This window comes from Apteryx mantelli, chromosome 1 (assembly GCF_036417845.1).
Source record: "Apteryx mantelli isolate bAptMan1 chromosome 1, bAptMan1.hap1, whole genome shotgun sequence".
Taxonomy (NCBI): domain Eukaryota; kingdom Metazoa; phylum Chordata; class Aves; order Apterygiformes; family Apterygidae; genus Apteryx; species Apteryx mantelli.
The window spans coordinates 205,162,460-205,181,078 of NC_089978.1; the positions used below are offsets into that span (position 1 = coordinate 205,162,460).

The 18,619-nt window shown below is 39.3% G+C and overlaps 1 protein-coding gene across 1 annotated transcript in view; it reads right to left on the reverse strand.

Moving 5' to 3' along the window:
• GRAMD4 (GRAM domain containing 4) overlaps nt 1–18,619 on the reverse strand; it is a 60,694-nt gene that overhangs the window by 18,068 nt on the left and 24,007 nt on the right. Inside the window, exons 3-7 of the mRNA XM_067315919.1 lie at nt 15,610–15,730; nt 6,636–6,697; nt 4,134–4,266; nt 3,633–3,658; nt 1,399–1,490 (exon numbers count right to left, since the gene is read on the reverse strand). Coding sequence (XP_067172020.1) covers nt 1,399–1,490; nt 3,633–3,658; nt 4,134–4,266; nt 6,636–6,697; nt 15,610–15,730 — 434 coding nt within the window. The remainder of the gene's footprint in view (nt 1–1,398; nt 1,491–3,632; nt 3,659–4,133; nt 4,267–6,635; nt 6,698–15,609; nt 15,731–18,619) is intronic.

Below are 18,619 nucleotides of genomic sequence, written 5' to 3' on the forward strand. Positions count from 1 at the left end.
AAGAAATGACACTTAAATAGTTCTCAGCTTTTTGAGAGATTGAATTATTCCAGCACTGCAACTGATGTGATGCAGAAATAAAAATTAAACATTAGAGTCTGTGAATCTGCTATGAGACCATGATATGGCCTAACTTGACCTAGGTCAACCAAAGCAACAGTGTAGTACGGGAATAAGGAGTTCTAGCAGTTAGCCACTTACAGGAGCAACAGGATTAACTCTCACTGTATTATTTCAGGTCAATTAAATCCCTAATTCTTTACCAAGATTGAGAGCGAGATCAAAAGGCTGCAGGAGAACAGATCTTATTTTGCCTAACAATTAATAGACACAAAGTGCTTCAAAAGGTATTCTGTCCCCCTCTGAACTTGTGAAAACGTAGAGCCTACAGCCATTCTGCTTCAAGACACTAGGTGTTTTACTCATAACCACAAAATGAAACAGTGCTCAGGCTCCGAGATCCCCGAACTTCTTGAACAAACAGCTGAAGTTGCTCTTTCAGCTTTTGTTTGGAAAATGGCTTTGTTTGAAGGTGAGAGAAATATAAGTGGATTGGGAGAAGGGACAGAGACAATATGAGAAGCACAAAAGAAATCACAACGGGAAGGTCTCCTCCTCCATATTCCCTGAACTGTGCAGTGCAAAGCAGCTTTAAATAAGGCTGGGGTGGGATCATTTAATGAACAGATGTGTGTCATTTCCACAAGACATTCATGTTGACAAAGTCAGTCATAACTACTGCTTAATAATTAATAACTTTGACATCAAAATATTTCATACATGCCATGAAAAAATAATTTAAATCATTTAATTAATAATTAGAAGGAAAACAAAGCAAAACCCAACTAAATACTTATATCACCTTGCAGCATGGAAACTTTCTCCCAAAGCCTCATAGCAATATTTAAATTTAGCTCAAAGACATAATTTTTGCCCATTAAATGACACTCAAATCAAGGCATTTAGTCTTTTATCAGTGAATGTGACTCTAATGAAAGGAAAAGAGCACCAATGGTAAAAGATAGCTTCTTATCAAACACAGCCTCTCTTAGGATTTCAGCCCTAGACAACAAGAGATTTTGCAGAGGCTGAAGTAACCATCAAATTACAGGTCTGGGAGACAGGAAGCAAGAAACATGGGGACAGTGCCCAGACACTTATAAGTTATTTTAACCTTTACAAAACTATACTACAAAATAAACCCAGGATCACACAATTTAAATGGCTTTGAAATATAAATGAAGTGTCAACTGCACAGTATTTTGTGTTATATGAAATTACACTATTTGATTTGACTTGAATTGTAACATAACCCATACTCAGATATGGTAATTTCAATGAATTTCACTAAATGCATTAAAAAGTTCTTACTACTCCTCAGGGAAGAGGATAACTTACAATAAAGGCAATAGCAGAAGTGTAGATAGAATACCAGTCTGATAAGGCAGAAAGATTCTTCACAAAATTAGTAACAGGTTTGGCACCTCTCTCTAAATGGAAGTGGAGAAAAAAAAAAGACACCACAACTGTTAGCATTAATTGGCTACAGTTAAATGACCTGTACATGACAAACAACCAAATTAGAAATTTAACAGGAATATTCAAGACATGTAAATATAAAGCAGCTTACCCAAGTTAAGAAACAAATAAAACTTTAAAGGATTATCAGTAACATCAGTGTAACTAAGCAACTAGGAAAGCAATACATTTCCAAAAATTAAGCATTGTTCAAGACAAAGGTTATCTCTAAACTGCAAGTGTATGGGGGCGAGCAGGAGGGAAATCAAGCATAGCACTACCTTTACCAGGATAAGTTGGATTCTGGCAGCAGTCTGCTCTGAGCTCTGTACTACTAATTTACATTACCCCAAAAACTCAGTATAGGTCAATTCATCCTACTGTAGAACAAGGCAAATTAGTCTGATGGAGCTCCAAGCCACCAAAGGACAATCTGCCTCTTCTTGAACTAGCTGACTTAAAACCAGGCTAGATATCTCTTGGCTATGTTTCTGCAGCAGTCTATCCACTGCTAGCACTTGTCTGCTGCTTACCCCTACCTAAGCCAGGAGACATAGGACCACGTCGCCTGGAGAAGTTTGCCTCCAGCCTCTGCAGCCCTTTGCTCTTCCTGTCACTGTGCAGGAGACAAATCTATGCAGGGAGACGCGTCACCCTCCAACATGCACACAACCAGTGACAGCAAGAAAATTTCTCTTTTTCAGCTCTCTCGACAAGGCTTGTCCTTTACCCTTCCTCCTCATATGTGCTCTTCTACCAGTTATGCAAACAATTTAGGGAACACAAGAAACAGGAAAAGGCTGCTGCAAGGAGACCTTTTCCTTCTTTGCTGGAAAACACTGATTTTTGCCTTCTCAGCCGAGAAGGCTGAAGAGTCCTCTTGCACAGAGGCCAAAAAGTAATACCCTAGTTCACATTACAGTTCAGAACTTTGGAAGACTTTCCTCCAGACAGCCGATGGCATGCCGTCCTAGTGTGTTTGGCTTGCAAGTCAGCTATCCTTGATGCATTCCTGATGGGAAGTAATTAAACAACTAGGACTAGATTTCCTTGACTGTCAGTGGCACAAATGAAGTGGCAGATAAAGTCAGTGGAAGGGAACGCTCAAGGCAGTGGAGGAGGTCACTGATTCAAGCACTGCTTCCAGCACCTGCTCCTCTCTGCTCTACTCCACCACCTATGAAGAACCTGCAGGGAAGGTCAACACCTGGAAACCACTGGAGACAAAAGGGGCTTGAGGGCCGTGGATGGTAGTTAGGCACCCTCAGACAACACGAGGCTAACCTTTATGGCTCACCTAGGGAAGTTAAGAAGCATTCATAGCTTAAGCTTAGTACTTCTTTTTTTTAAAGCCATTCTAAAGGCAATGCACTTCCATCAAGGAGAACAGGTCACAAGTATTCTCCTAGAGGAAACTAGAATGAATATCAGTATTAGCTTAAAGAGAACAAAACTGGCCTTACACAGACATTAAAGACCTTTATTTCCCCTTCACCTCCCCTCTGTAATAATTTAAATATTTAAGGCACAAGCCAGGCTTTTTTTTTCAGGCTACCAATTCTTTGCTGCATAAAGCTGCTGGAGGGTTTAACTACTTTGTTTAACCTGCTATTTTGCATCCTCCCTTCCAGAAGGGGTTATCAGCTGTCTGAGAGAAAGAAATGCAGGACACATTCAGGTTCTCCATAGTCCAAGCCCTCCTTCTTTGACAGTGTAAGTTAATATGCTAGCAAGGGAGCTACAAGCAGCTCAGGCACAAGCACATAACCACTGTTACTTTTGCCACTAGAGAAACACCTCACAGAAGCTCAGTTTCAGTAGCTAAGGGGTTATCTTGTTCTCACTCATTACATGTTTACACATTTTAATTAACATTACATGTTTAGTGCAGAGATACCCCATGTAATTCAAGATTAAAGGCAAGCTTCTACCATTGCTCCTGCCTGTAAGTTATTTTGCATTCCAAACACTAATTCAGGATTTCAGAAACACTTCTGTTTATGCACTGGCAAAAGTATTTCAAAACACTATATTTTTACATGCAGCAATCCTCCCAGCAGGGTTACTAAGAACTATTTTTATTTTCAGAAAATAAAATACTGCTAAATACTTACTTAATCTTCTCATATTTTCAGTCAACCTGGGGGGGAGGGGAGAATGAAAGCAGCTTGTTAAATAGATAAGTAGTGAGTTGTATGAAAATGCAACTGTACACATTTGGTCTCTGAAATACTGCTTACAACTGTAAATTAAACTTCTGTGCATGAAGCTTCATTCTTATCCATTACAAAATGTGTGTCTAGTAACTGCTACAGCCTACTTGCATCAGACCAAAAATTAAAAAATAAAAGCTCTCCAGTCTAAGACTTTGTCCTCAGTTTTCAAGGGGTACATGACAGAACCCAATAAATAATATGACTCTTATTCTACCCTATACAGCAGATAAATTTCAAATTTCATGTCTCAGGCAAGGCATTCACAAACCAGTTGAGAAATGGTCCTGAAATTTCAGGGTTTTTTTATTTTTTATATAAACACTTGCTCAAACTATGCAAAGGTTGTAAAAAACCTTGTAAAGAAGCCAACAATTGCTCACAATTGCTTTAGAGCTTTACCTTCTAGCACTAAGTGGTTCTTCTGTTTCCACTGTATTTTCCTCTGGCTGAAATCTGAAGTCCTCAACATACTCCCCAAATTTGTCATAAAACCACTTCTGGAGTCTTGAACACACTGTGTGACTGCGCTTATCTATTAAAAAAAAAAGAAACACTATATATTAAGACAATATCAGAATACATCTTCATACAAAACCTGCATCTGTTCCCATACGATGTTTTTTGCAGTGCAGCACTCTTCGTAAAGAATTTTTTGCCCTTCACCAACACTTTTCATGGGAATCCACTACACATTTTAGTTTTCCTACCATTTCATGGAAACATCAATATCTATACTGCCAAAAATAATATATGTATCTATCAGGACAGTTCAATAAAGACATGGAGAAATTTTATTTCACTGGAAATCAGGCAAGTTTCCTGTCAATTCAAATCTGCCCGTTCACACGGCAGTGATTCTCTGCCAGGTAAAGAGTCCAAACGTCAAAGTTTGTCTTTTTGGCAGCTTAATCTCTCAACTATTGCCCAGAGACCACCTCAGATACCCAAACTTCTATGTCTCTGATTGCTCGTCAGTCTTAAAGTCTTAGGAATCCCAACACTTAATTCAGAAAGTCAGAAAAAAATTTTGAATTCCTGTTTCATAACAGAAATTAGAGGAATTTTTCAGTCTCTTGTAGAAGGAAAACAAGCTTGTAAAAGAAGAGTAAAGGTTACTTCTGCTTCCAGGAGAAGCTTTGCTGTAAGTACAATACATGGAAGCATCTTATTACAGAAATTACTTAAACATATTTTAACAAATGAGAATTTCTAGCAACATGGTAAAAACATTTTCTGGTTAAGAGGTTCCTGTAAGCCTAAGACTGACCTAAATCTCAACATTTATTGTGCTGAAGGGTCATTTAGAGAAAAGAAAATGTAAACCAAAACAATTCTGCAGAGAAAGAGGAGAACACCTTACAGCCGGACTAAACTGACAGGAATGGGAGGTGGCAACTTAAGCAAGATTCTGCAAGAGACATTTTACAACTGTCTGCCAACTGGTTACACACAGTAAAGTATTAGCTTTCAGTGCGGGCAAGGAAGTGTGTGCGTGTGTGTTTTGTTTTTTTAAAGTCAGGCAAGAGAAATTATGCTGGCTATGCTACCTTCCATATATGGAATATATATTCATTATACTGCCTGGAAAGTCTTATATGGCAAAGTAGTACATACTTTCTGTATGAGTACTTTACAGCTACTTCAAGATAAATTTCAATGGAAAATGTAGCATGATGAAGCCCTTAAGTTTTAGGCGGCGCAGATGAAAGCTAAGCAATTACCTCTTGCTTTATCTCTAACTCAGAAAATCACTTCTCAGAAGCAATACACAGACTATTCTTTGGTAAGTAGGAACAGGGAAAGTTAGGTCAACAAAACAAGGAAACAAAGAAGAGACTGGTCACAACTATTCCAGGACCCAACTTAGTATAGAACTTGACAAAATTAAGACATGTTTAAGCAGGGGTATGAAAGACTGATCTGCCAGCTACAAATGCCCAAACTACCCTTTTTGAGCATATAAAAAAAAGCAACCAGTCCTCAGAAAATAGAATAATGCTATAGATTAAAGAATGACAATGTTATCTAGAAAAATAATGAATTTAGTGACCCCTTACAGCTAAGACAAAGCTTACATTCGAAAATAAAAGACAGGAAGTCAACATTTCCCACATGATAATACTTCAGGTACCACAAAGAATGAAATTTTGAGCACACAGTGAGACAGAAAAAAATGAGCAAGTGGTAGTTCACATAACAGAAACTACTGACATTATGGCAGTACAGGAGGAGCAACTCTTAAATTTCAATTAATCCTCTGTTTTAAAAGCCTGGCTGGTATCCTCAATCAAGAGGTGTGGGAAAAATGCTCAAGTGTACTGAAAGATTGAGAAACTGCCTGTTCCCTTAGTTCTTTCAAATGTCACTATATTATTCAATCCATACTAAGCAGCAGCTTGAGAAATGGGGGAGGCAGGGTAGATGTGCAAAAAACTAGCCATGTATTTAAGTTTATTCTTTCTAAAATAATTTATTTTTTCTTTTAGAAAAAGGAAGTATTATGATTAATGACTCCAAAGAGCTTTTGCAGCTGGGAACAAGACAGAGCATCTTTCTTATATATCAGAGCTGTTTTCTGAGTAGTCAAGGATCAGCTATGCATACAAGAATTAAAGTTACATAACAGCTTTCATTTCATTTCTAAAGGTCTTACAGAGCAATATAAATTCCTTGTTCAGGTGTGCACAGTCTTCTACAAAAAGTAAACGTAGAATCATATACGGAGCAACTGCTCAAATGGTCTTTTATTCTTAGCTTTTTCAGAAACCTCCTTAAGGAGCTAGCAAGTTTTTCAGCAACATTTGTTTCATCTTCCAGAAGAGTTTTGAAAGAAAGGAATGGAAAAAAAAAAAAAATCTGTTCCCTGAACCAAACTGCTCGTACAGATTTGACCAAGATTACCTGTTCCATTGGCTTGTGACTGTGGCTTTGCAGGTTGCTGAGTTGCAGGCACCTCCTCTGTTCTAGAAAGAAAATGGAAACAATGTGAAATGCTGCTGATTAAGATCTTTATGCCCATTGGGTAAAGGGAGCCCAGGAAGGGAAGAACTTTGATGGCTTCCATGGCTGATCTAACACAAGCACGACAAGAGAAAAATCAAACTTGTGCTTTATGGCAAGAATCAAAATATTCATTGTACTTAGACACCAGGGAAATGCCATATACTGAAAGGAGAGGAAAGTTCTAGTCATTTCCAGTCACCAACAACTCATTTTCATTTTACGACTACCGAATATTTTAATATCTGGCTTGTTGCATTATTCATGTCTTTGTATTGTGTATTCACTGCAATGCCCACCAGGAGGGCTCCTCAGAGCCCTGACTTTCCCCACAGGAATAAATGAGAAGGGATTCCATATTGCAAGTTGATAATCACAGTTCCAGAGCAAAACCAATTTAATACATGAACCTTGAATGCTACCATTGTTACTATAGTCAACCACCAGTCAAATCTTCACAAGCAGAAGAGCAAGTGTCAAGAATTATTTAAAATATTATGCTGTAAGGTCTTGAAATGCACAGATATCAACCCAAGATGAAAAGATCTTTAAAAAAATTTTTCAAAATTTAAATAAGAGCCTGAAAAACTGAGATAACACATTTTATAAATACACAGCAAGGATCAGGCACCATTGGTCTCATCTTTCACCGCAAGTCAAGAACAATGTTCTCTTTCATTAAAAGTGAATGGATTTCGGAAAACATATACATGTTTTTGCCATCCTGCAATGCGCAGAACTTAAAAATATATTTGAGCTATCCATAGCCTCCAATAGCCAAAGTGTTCTGAGCACACTTTAGGCTTCAATCCAAAAGTCTGTAGCTATCCATGCTACAGAAAAAAATCTCTAATGGAGAAGCAGCTTTGACAATATAACACCAGCTGCAACAAGCTCCACATGGCATGGAGTTATATGATTGAAAGGAAGCAAAAATGCTTGAAGCAAAAATGCGTTAGTCACATACAATTTCATTACCACTCATTTATCAGACAACAGAGGTGCTTTCAGATGTTCCCTTCATCTTTCACCCCTCCTGAAGGGAACCAAGAGGTATACAGGTCAGCAAAGTGGGAGCAAGAAGAGGGATGCCATTATACTGGACAGATTATGGCAATATAGATGGATACAAATTCCTCCTCTGTTGCTGCTTGTCTAGAAAGCATATGAAGGAGAGATCTTGCTGCATTGTCTGTATACAGAACGGATCTAAACCCATGCAGAAATATACTCACAGTAGCTTCCAAACTGATCTAAACCAGAGCCCTACAAATGGGCAAAGACTACATATAAGGGAACAGAACACCGCGGAAGGGAAGCCTGGGAAGGCCAGGTAGCCATCTGCTGAAGACAGCCAGAACACAGTTTCAGTTCAACATCTGAACAAATTAACAACAGGAGTAATGATACAAAGTAGATGGCTACTTTATAGACTTTACACAAAACTCATTTAGCTGGACTATTAAGTAAAACAAAGTGTAATAGTTCATAGATTTTACCACATTCTTGGTCCTTGAATATACTCGGTTCTAGGCTGGAAAACAACAGAACTAATCACCTCCCTTCCCTCTTAAGCACTCGCCATATTTCATGAACTTTCCATTCTCTTTCATTCCTAAAAGGAACATCTAGAAGTAACTTACTAATTTCTAAACTATAACTGGACCTCTATCGATGTGAAGCAGGTAACTTCCATGGGCTTTGCTTTCAAAACCTGTTGTTTTCACTCTTCTTCAAGACTTTTCCACACTGCTTCTGTATTTGTAACAATTCCTTCCAAAAGCCATCTGAAATTCCATCACTTTTTTTTTTGTTTTGTTTTGTTAGCTAAACTTTAACTTTGGTTTCTGTGCCATTTTTCCTCTACAAACCTTGGGCTCTCCACCTAAAATAACTCCTCCTCTCCTCACTCTTCCCCCACGTCCTTCTGTCTCTTCCAGTTTGCGCTCGCTCTCTCTCATTCTCAGAGCTACAAATATGATCAAATTTGCACAAACTATTACACAGCAGTGTCTGGGTTTCTGTATCACCCCATCAAATGATTATACCATATATGCTTTTTATTCACAAACTGTCACTGCCTCCATGTTCGCTGAAACTGAAGGCAGATTTCGGTAGAGTGCACGCAATCGTTCACAAACAGGTTCATACAGGCAGGAGCCAATTATTCAGCCCGCTCTCGTTATGCTAACACACGAGGGGTCACACCTGCACAGCCCCCATGCTGAAACGGAGACGGGTCCAACCACCAACCACTGCCAGGGCCTTGACACTGGGTCTTCCTTTGAAACGCTAACATATTTTCAGAAGCAGCACAACATTGTTACTCCATCTTTCTTGGAAAAATTCAAGAGTCTCATCTAGGAACAGCTCTGAATATCAGCCTGATTGAAATGCATCAGTAGCATATGACAGTTTGGGGGGGTTTTTTTCTCTCTTCTTTTTGGCAATGTCTTACTTACCATCTGCCTGTTACTCTTTCTCAGTGAAGAGCCTGACCTTTCTGAATCACCAGGTTAATGACAGCTCATTACTGCACCTGTGAATCAGGTTATAATTAACCACTTCAGCCAGATTTGGTCCAGGAAGCTCAGAATTCGTTGTTCAGGCTTGCGCACCCACTGGGAAGCCTAATCCTAAAAGCAGGTCATGTTGAACCAGCCAGTACAGCAAGACCACTGACAGAGGGTAGGAATCACTTTTTCTCCAGTTCCTGAACTATTCTTCATGACAGAGATCAGCTAGAAGACTGGATAAAAAAAAACAATCACTACCTCCACAACAACACAAAAAGGGTATGCTTCCATTTAAGCTTCCTAACAGCCATCTACACTAAAGAAAACAAGTTGTAGAAATTCCACTGTGACCACACTTTCCACCCAGAAAAAGGATGCAATAGATGAGGTTAATATATCATCATGCTTAGACTAAGTCATTTTTATAATATCTACAGATTGCACTCAGCCAAAAGCACACACTGATGAAAACAGGTAAGAGGCAATTATAGCCAATAGAGAAGACAGACACAAATGTGCTGCTTCTGAAAATATAGTACAGTGTCTCAAGGGAAGACCCAGACTCTAGGCCCTGACAGTGTTCGGTGGTTGGATCCTGTCTCTGTTCTGACACTGAAGCTGTTCAGGTGTCTTAGCACAACAAGAGCAGGCTGAACAATGCCAGTGTTTATACATATATGTGTATATATTTGTGTGTGTATATGTATGTATATAAATAAAAATAGCATTATTTATTGGCATTATATATGTACATATACATGCATATATATTTATATACATACATATATGTACATTATACATACACACACAAACACACGCTGAAATCAGGGAAGCATGAATGTTAGCGCTACTCATGAGTAGTAGACACGTAACATTCAAAAATGACAAGCACATGCTGAAAAAACTTCCATTCAATGCTGACCAACAGAAATATCCAAAACAGTGTTATTTTTATAGCTGCAAGTATGACACAAAAGTTTAAGAAAGTCTTGACACTGAACTGCAGGCTATTTATCTTGCCTTCACTAACTGTTTCGGTTTTGTGCATCTTTAGCCTTGCATACCATTGAGAGAGCAGAATGGTACAAGAATCAAAACAGTCTCTCCAAGAATTCAGGTCAAAGACTTGAATCACTACAAACAATTCCCATAGCTCTTAGGCTCTTCTTAGCCATGTTAAAAGTTATTTTCTACAGACTTCTCAGAGTACAGGGTTCACAAGCAATCCATCATTTTTGACAGCTTTTGGGGAAGCCAGATATAGCTCTTATATTACTTGTTACTGCTCACAGAAACGTGAACACGTATGCACTTCCAGGGGAAGCACCTTCCAACCTTAGAAATGTAAAAAAAAGCAAAAAAGAGTTACTTTCACAGCCTAGTTTAAAGACAAATCATTTGGGTACACACAGCTTCAGGAGCTGTCACAAAACTGAGTTAAAGCATTTTTATATGTTTTCAATGTCCCTCTCATTAAAATACACCAACAGCTTCAGAAGCCTTTTTCCTCCTTGCCCAGACACTCCCACATTTTATACAACTTGTAGCTTCAGAGACAAAAGGGCTCAGAAGAAATGTCATCAACCCAACGTTATACTAGATCTACACATTAACAGGCAAAAAAAATTTTTTTTAAAGAAACTCTTGACAGCAGCTACTTTACGAGCAGTCTGTCACCAAAGCTACTAAGTTAAAAATAAAAAGAGACACACAAAGTTCAGCCAGCTGGGTATGTCAGCAGTCAGGTAGGGTAGCAATCCCAGTGCGGCACGGGAGCCAGACAAGAGTCTTTGACCTGGGTCCCAGCTTCTTATTACCTGTGCAGCAATCCCAGGCTGACAGGGATCCTTCCAGGAGGGAACATTTCCAGTCGCCATAGCAAACCCAGGGGCCAGTTAAGGAATTTCTCAATGGACAAAGTCAGCCATATCCAAAATGTTGCTTGTGTGGAAGACTATGCCACACAACCAGAGGCCAGGAAGAGCCAATGAAGATAGGGGCTAAAGAAGGAACGGTGACTTATGCAGAAACATCATCTATTTTCTCTTCTTAAAAATAGCTTAGAATGATACTGCTAAAAAGATTTGTATAAGCCACAGCTTGCTAGTAGGTGTTGTTGCAATAATTACTTTTTTTTCTTCTTATTGTGTGATGGAGCTAGCTTACAATTCGTAAAATAAGGCAGCAACAGCCCACAATTTATATTAAACAAGCGTTGCTCACACAGATTATTCCAAATAACAAAATGTCATAAGCTTCAGCTGCTGTACCAAATACCAAGTTGTCCCAAAGTACCTCTGTGGAAAATCTTTAGCTGAAGCCACTAGTTTTTTGAATACTCAGACATACAAACAGACATCAGGAATGAGCACCATAAACAAAATAGCCTCTTCTTCCAGTCTTCCCTCCTCCCCGCAAAAAATTCAATGAAATAAGGCCATGTTCTTTTCTTAAAAACAAAGCAAAAAAATCTACATTGTTAGCTAGCACTGTTTTCTCTTTTCTGAACAGTTTGCAGCACGTTTATACAGTACACATACTGATCTACTTCACAACTACATTTGAACACTGCAATTGTTAAAATAGAAATAATGTCTCCCTTCTTACGCCACAACATAATTTGTTTTTCATTAGTAGCTTACATCTGTAAGCAAGGAAAAGTACAAGCATGTTTATATGCACAGCTACTTAAAGATAATATGAAAAATTAGCTGAGCAGCAGGGCAAATTGGTTTTTATTGACATTAAGCAGAGACAATGATTTTCCTAGGGTAAGTTTGCTTAATAAAATTAATTTGGCATATTAAGTATAGGATTGTGCCAGCCAACACTTTGCCTGTAGTGCTAACAAAAGTATTAAAACATCTATAGCAAAGTACAACCAGTTAAAAAGCAGTGAAAAAGAATTTCACACAATGGAGCACAAGTTAAGAAAAAAACCTTAGGCTTCTTTCAAGTATAAACTGGGAAACAGTTCAAAGTCTTTTGTTGTTGTAGCCTTATCTATACTTGCCTTTCCCAAAAAGGTTGGAATATAAGCAAGACTAGGCAGAAAGAGACTTGGATAAAGGGGACAATCTAGTGCAGCACTCAAGCTAACAGGGCTAATGTAATCCTTAGGATATCCAAATGGGAATACAGCATTGAGGTGAACAGGTCACGCTACCTTAATTTAGCAATGACATGCCTTCTAGAGACACGCTCTGATTATGGTTGTCCACAGTCTCGCAGGACTCAGCTGTTGACACTTGGAAAAGATTCAAAGAAGAGCTAGAAGACTAAAGATTGATAAAAAAAGAACTTCAAACTCTTTTCTCTGTAAAACACATGTACTCACAAGTAGCAGCAGGCCAGATGAGACCCTGGGCCATCCTCATCGCTCCCTGTAAAGAACAACCCAAACAGGGCAGGAGGATGAGACTTGCCTCCAGAGGAAGATCATTCCCCATCCCTTCCCCGGACTCTCAGTAATGATGGGATCACTTTCCCCTTCTCTCCCCTTCCAGCATATAAACTGGAACCCAGGCGTACTCTTTCTTAGGAGAAAGCCTAAAGGCCTGGACCCAAGTTAATAGTATGATGGGATGTAGCACAGATCAGAGGATACAACCTTTATTGTGCTGAAATACAAGCATGTAGAATTTAAATCTCAACTTCTTCAAGGCAGCAAGTCAGAGACAAGAAGGCATCCTGAAGTATCAGTTATCTCAAGCAATAGCAGAAAACAAGACTCATTGCTTCATACTAGACAAGACACCTTTATTCTGTGCACTCTTACAAGACCTTGCCAAAGTTGAGCACCCCATAGCGAGCTTCCAAAAACCATGACCTCAACACTGTGGCTGTCCAAAAGTCACTGGACTCAAACACTTAACAGAAAAGAGACTTCCTGGACTGCTTCAAAGTACTCTGAAGATTCCTGTTGATAACTCATGAAAAGCAGGCAGCATCACCTAAGCAAGCTTGTGCCAATGAGTTTTGGCTCTAAACTCCGAAGAAGGATAAAACTCATCTTTTCAAGTCAACTTAGGTACACAGGCAACTGACCTGGACAGAAACCCATGAGACAGCTTCCTCCCCACGAGGAAAGTGTTTGAGGGCCAGGGACCCCAACCGTCACTCTCATTGGAAGCATTACTTTAAGAGGTGCAAGCTCCTTCAGTAGGAATTTCTCCATCAGCACAGCAAAACAAGGACTGCTATGTTTCAGGGATCTGAAGACACACTGGTTCAGGGAGAGAAAATCACTAATACCAAATCCAGGAGAAGGAGGAAAGCCTGGGGAGAGAGCAAGGTGTCTGTAAGAGGAGAAAGGCTAACTACTTAAGATTGATTGACAATGATCCCTCTGCAAAAGAGATTTTCCCCCCAAAGCTGCTCGCACATCAGCAGAGTTATGTATATTTCTAAAGGACCCTAAAATAGGTAGACCAGGTATTACAGAGCAGGCGGACAATTTCACGAGTGTTTTAGAAACGTTCCTGCAGGCAGTGGGTGCTCTGCTACAGTAGCATTAATCAGCCAACAAGGGGGAGGCAAAATCAGAAGCCCAGATGAGCAATGGCTATTAGGGAGCAACCACATATTCTCAGTATGGGGACAAATCTGAGTTTGTCCCTCTTCCACTACCCCCAGTAGCCCACTCAATCAGGCAACATCAGACTACAGACAAAATGGAAGTTAACGCATGCATGCAGGCGGGCCAACCAGTATAGAAGACAGAGGGGAGACTGGACATTGCATTTATACTTTCCAGCCATGAACCAGCCCTAAAAGCAACTGTAAAATGTCAAGAAAAAAAAAAAAAAAAAAAAAAGCACCACATATCAGAGCCTTCCAGATCACCTTTGTGGTACATGATCACAGGGGTGATTTGGGAACAAGACTTCTCTGCACGGCCATGCAGAGCCCCCTTCTAAGCATGCAACTTGGCAGCTTAGGTTAGGACTGCACCCAGACCAATCTTAGAGTCAGCACAGAAACAATGATTTTGGAGAACAATCAGTATGAAGCATCAGCCAGAAAATCTAACACAGCTTGGTACTGAGAATAAGAAGACAGGCCTAATACATATCTGGTATGTAAAACCTAGGTGGATCCACACTTCAAATACTGTGTGAACTGTCTCTTCATCTTAATGCACAACAGGCAGAGAAGGGCAACTGAAGTATGAATGGAATGGAGGTCTCTCAAGGAGAGTCAACAGTGGACTTGTGTAATCTGTTGCCTTCGTAGCTTCCAGTGGTTGAGAGCACCAGCACATTCAAGAGGGGATTAAACAAATTCATGGACAGCAGTTCTATAAAAGGATATCAAAGTGAAAAGGCAGGGATGTACCTTCTGATATCCCTAATATAATGTTTGCAGGCACTGGGAGAGTAGGAGGTAAACAGAGCAGAACAAGCGGCTAGGCTCATCTGCTCGCCATAAATAGCTTCTATTCGCACTGCTACAGACAGACAGGGTGGGAGAGAGTTTGTATAGCACTAAAAGTCTTGCATCCAAGCAAAAAGTTTTGCCTATTTGTTCCTGCTTGTCCCATCTAAGTAAGGGGCAGTGCTTACTGCACATATGATTATCAGCTCAACCTACTGTGGTGACAATAGTTGAACCACAGCTCCTACTGCTCAGCCAAATTATCTTAGCTAGTGCTGAGGAAGATCATGTTGGCATATGCAAGTGGACTAGACCAACAAGCACCTGCTATGGTCTTAAGATCTGGTGTCCATAGCTGCTAGGCAGACTAAGGAGAGACATCAAACTTGATGCTCACCCATCAGGGTGGGTGTCCTCAAAACTGAAAGGACTTAGGTGTACGGGAAGGTATATATCTACTTGTCATTGCAATGGCAAGAAAATTTCAGTTACTTTTACAGATTTAGAATTGTGATGTGATGCTGGGATGTCCTTGCTACTAGTACAGGACAGGACAACCACAAGGGCTGAGCAGCACAACTGCTGACACAGTTTTTGAAGAGGCAAGGCATATGCAGTGGCATGGCAAAGACTTTGGTATTCAGCCATACACAGCGCATGCTGACAGCTCCAGGTAGATGAGCTCCCAGAGGGAGGTCATCAGAGAAGGTGAAGTGAAGAATGTACCAACTAGACAATTCTCAGGACACCTCTGCAGTCAGAACAGTTGGGAAGTTCAAGTAATTTGGGTGTAGATGTAAAATGTAATTTTATAGGAAAGACAGCTTTTCACTCTGTGAGCTACTAACTTTCTTCTTTTAAGAGAATCCAGACTGGAAATAACTCATATAATAACTCATATAATTTTCACCATAACTCATCATTCAGAGACAGCCAGAGACATCAAGAAGCTTTCAGCTATACAGCAAAGATATTTCTCTTACCTTGTTTTAAGTACTTCATTGACTTTTTGTTCTAGTTCTAATCTCCTCTGCCGTTCTTTTTCTAGCTCTTGCCTTAATGTTTCAGCATTTGTTTCTTCTCTCAGCTTCCTGAGCTCCTCCTCTGTTAATTAAGGGAGAAGAAAAAGATTTAGTTACCCTGAAGTATTTCTGTAAGAAAATTAAAACCTAATTAAGACAGGTGGTTTTTTTTTAGTCTGTTCTATGCCAAATATCCTGATCAGAAAAAATAAATAATCAAAGGCTGGAAAAAGACTTTATGAAAAACACATATGTGTACCATGTACAAAATATTTATTTAAAATTATTAAAACAAGGAGAAAAACAACTTTAAGTTTTTCTTTTACAGGTGCAATGCACCAAAAATAAAACCTTGGTACAAGCTACCTTTGCCTATATACAACTTGATATACCTTTCATCCCCAAAAGAAATAATCAGCAGTAAAGGTTGCCTCTATCACTAAATCCAGTAGTTGTAACAAGAAAAAAAATCTGATTTTTTTCCCCTCAACTATATGGGTAGAAAAAAACCCACACAAATACCTACATAAAGTTGTACAATACCATATAACTCTATATCCATTAATTTCTAGCCCTGTACTTTTATATAAATCAGACAAGTCAAGTATGAAGTCCGAGACCTGAGTACTGTAGAGCTTTAAGAAGTTATGAGACAACAAATTAAGCTCAGATTTCTACCCTTTTCCAAGGTTAGTCTGCCCTGCTGACTTCCATGAAATAATTTTCTGTGTGTATTTATATACATATATATATAAACATACAAAGATAATTATTTCATGGAAGTGATATATATGTATATGCCCACACATATGCACACATACACAGCCCTCATGACTCTTGTTAATGAGAAATTGGTACCAACAATGCATATATTTCTTTGTGGCTAACTAACCTTGCTTTTTTGTCATTGGCAGTGTCCTTTTTTCCACAACCTCCTTTAGTCTAGAGCTACAGAGGGCTCACTGCCACTGATCACTTCTCTTGGACAGAGACACAACAGACATGACCAAAAGAAGACAGGGAAATCTCTCTCTCTCTCTTTTTTTTTTTTTAAACAAAAGATATTCTACTTTGTGTTTTGTGGGGCAGGTTTGTTTGTTTGTTTGTTTGTTTGTTTGTTTAAGTTCAGTCTTGATAATAAGTAGTAGAACAGCAGGAGCATTTCAAGCTTACAGCAAACCAGAACAGAAAACACTTGCTAATTCTACTATCTCCACAGATAGTCCAGGCTTTATGTTTGGTAACATTCCTATATGATGTTCTATCCTCTAGCAAGCTCTTCTGTTTCTGTTCACATATTGTCCTGTAAATCTTTGGTAACCAAAAAATTTTGGTAGTTGAATCTTTCTCACTTCAACCAGTATGCATCTTCAGAAAGTCAGAAGCAGTAGTGCAAATACTTAGAATAACTGGTACACTCTCTCTTCCCTCTCTGCAGGACATTCCTGTGTAGTATCTCAGACCATTTTATTTACTGTTTAATTTATTTGGTGGTAGATTACCTGTATTGCTTGAACACTAAGAGATTTAAAACACAGAATCAGCAGACAGGAAAATAAATACATGAATCAAGAGAACAATACAACGTGATGCCTCCTACTGTGAGGCTACAGGCTGAACTCCACCAAACCAAGGAGTAAGTGTTATTATCTCACCACTGATGCTTTGTTAATGGCCCCAGAAAGAAGTGTTGGATCACAGAATCCAAGTTATTCTCTAGCACCTAAAACTGAAATTTATTTCCAAGACTATGGTATGTTATGGTATGGCAGGAAAGAAAACTTGCACTGTTGCAGCAGGTATTGTCTCTCTCCTGCAAATAAACAGGATGATACAGACATAAGGGCTCATCTACACATGGAGCTGCTCCTAATTATACCTCCACAAGGAATTTTCTTGTCAACACAAAAATTGTGCTTATGATTAGTTCACCCTGCTTTCAAGGGCTCATCTTGTTCCACAACAACGGCATGCACATAGCTGAGGGGAAACATCTGTGGCACTTCAAATACACTGGAGCTTGCGAAATATCATGAAGATATCACGAAAAGTTCCAAAGCTGGATAGGAATGTTATCTTCTCAAGACCATTAAAGGGGAAAAAATTCTTCATTAGAGGAAGTGACTATGCATTGTGTGTACATAAGGAAACCAAAAGTAGTGTAAATTAACCTCAGTGCCCTTGAAAGTCTACTTAGATCTTCCAGGCTTCCTTAATTCCAGTTGTTCTGATTGCACTACATCACATTCTATTAAAAACAAAACAAAACCTCAGAAATTCAACCTTTAAAGAAGGTTAAATGCCAGAGATGCAGAATTACTTTGTGCAAAATTAGAGTGCACAATGAATGAGGCAGAACTCCTACTTAAACAAAACAAAAAAACCCCAGCATCTGATCATATCAGTGAAGACTGTCAAGAGCTTCACATTATGTGGCATTCCCTAACTTTCAAGTACATGATTTTGCAATTTAAATCTACCCCCGTACAACTGCTCTGGCACCTCCCACTCTTTTTAGAGCAGTGCTTGTTGCTACTTTGACAGCAGTGTGGGTCTGGCACTGTAAAACCTTCATGTTTAGTTAGGCAAATACGCAAAGTTTGCTAAGCAACAGAAACCACAGATAAAGAGAAATGTTCTTCCTTGCTCCATCCTCTGAGATAATCTATGATTTGGTTAAACTGAACTGAATTTATGAAAAGGACATTTCTCTAGACCCAAGGATTCCCCTTGCAAAATGTCCAAAGTTGGCTACAAACAGCAGAGGTCATGAAACCTCAAGAAGAGCCCATAAGAACATTTCACCATGGAGATCTTAGTGCAGCATCTATCTATTGAGCTTTACAGACATGTATCCTTCTTGATGATGAGAATGGAGCGCTCCTGCGATTTGATCCTAGATAGGCAGTCTCTCCCCAGCAAAGGCAGGCATAAGAGGTCAAACCTCAGGTCCAAGATTAATCTCCTCCTC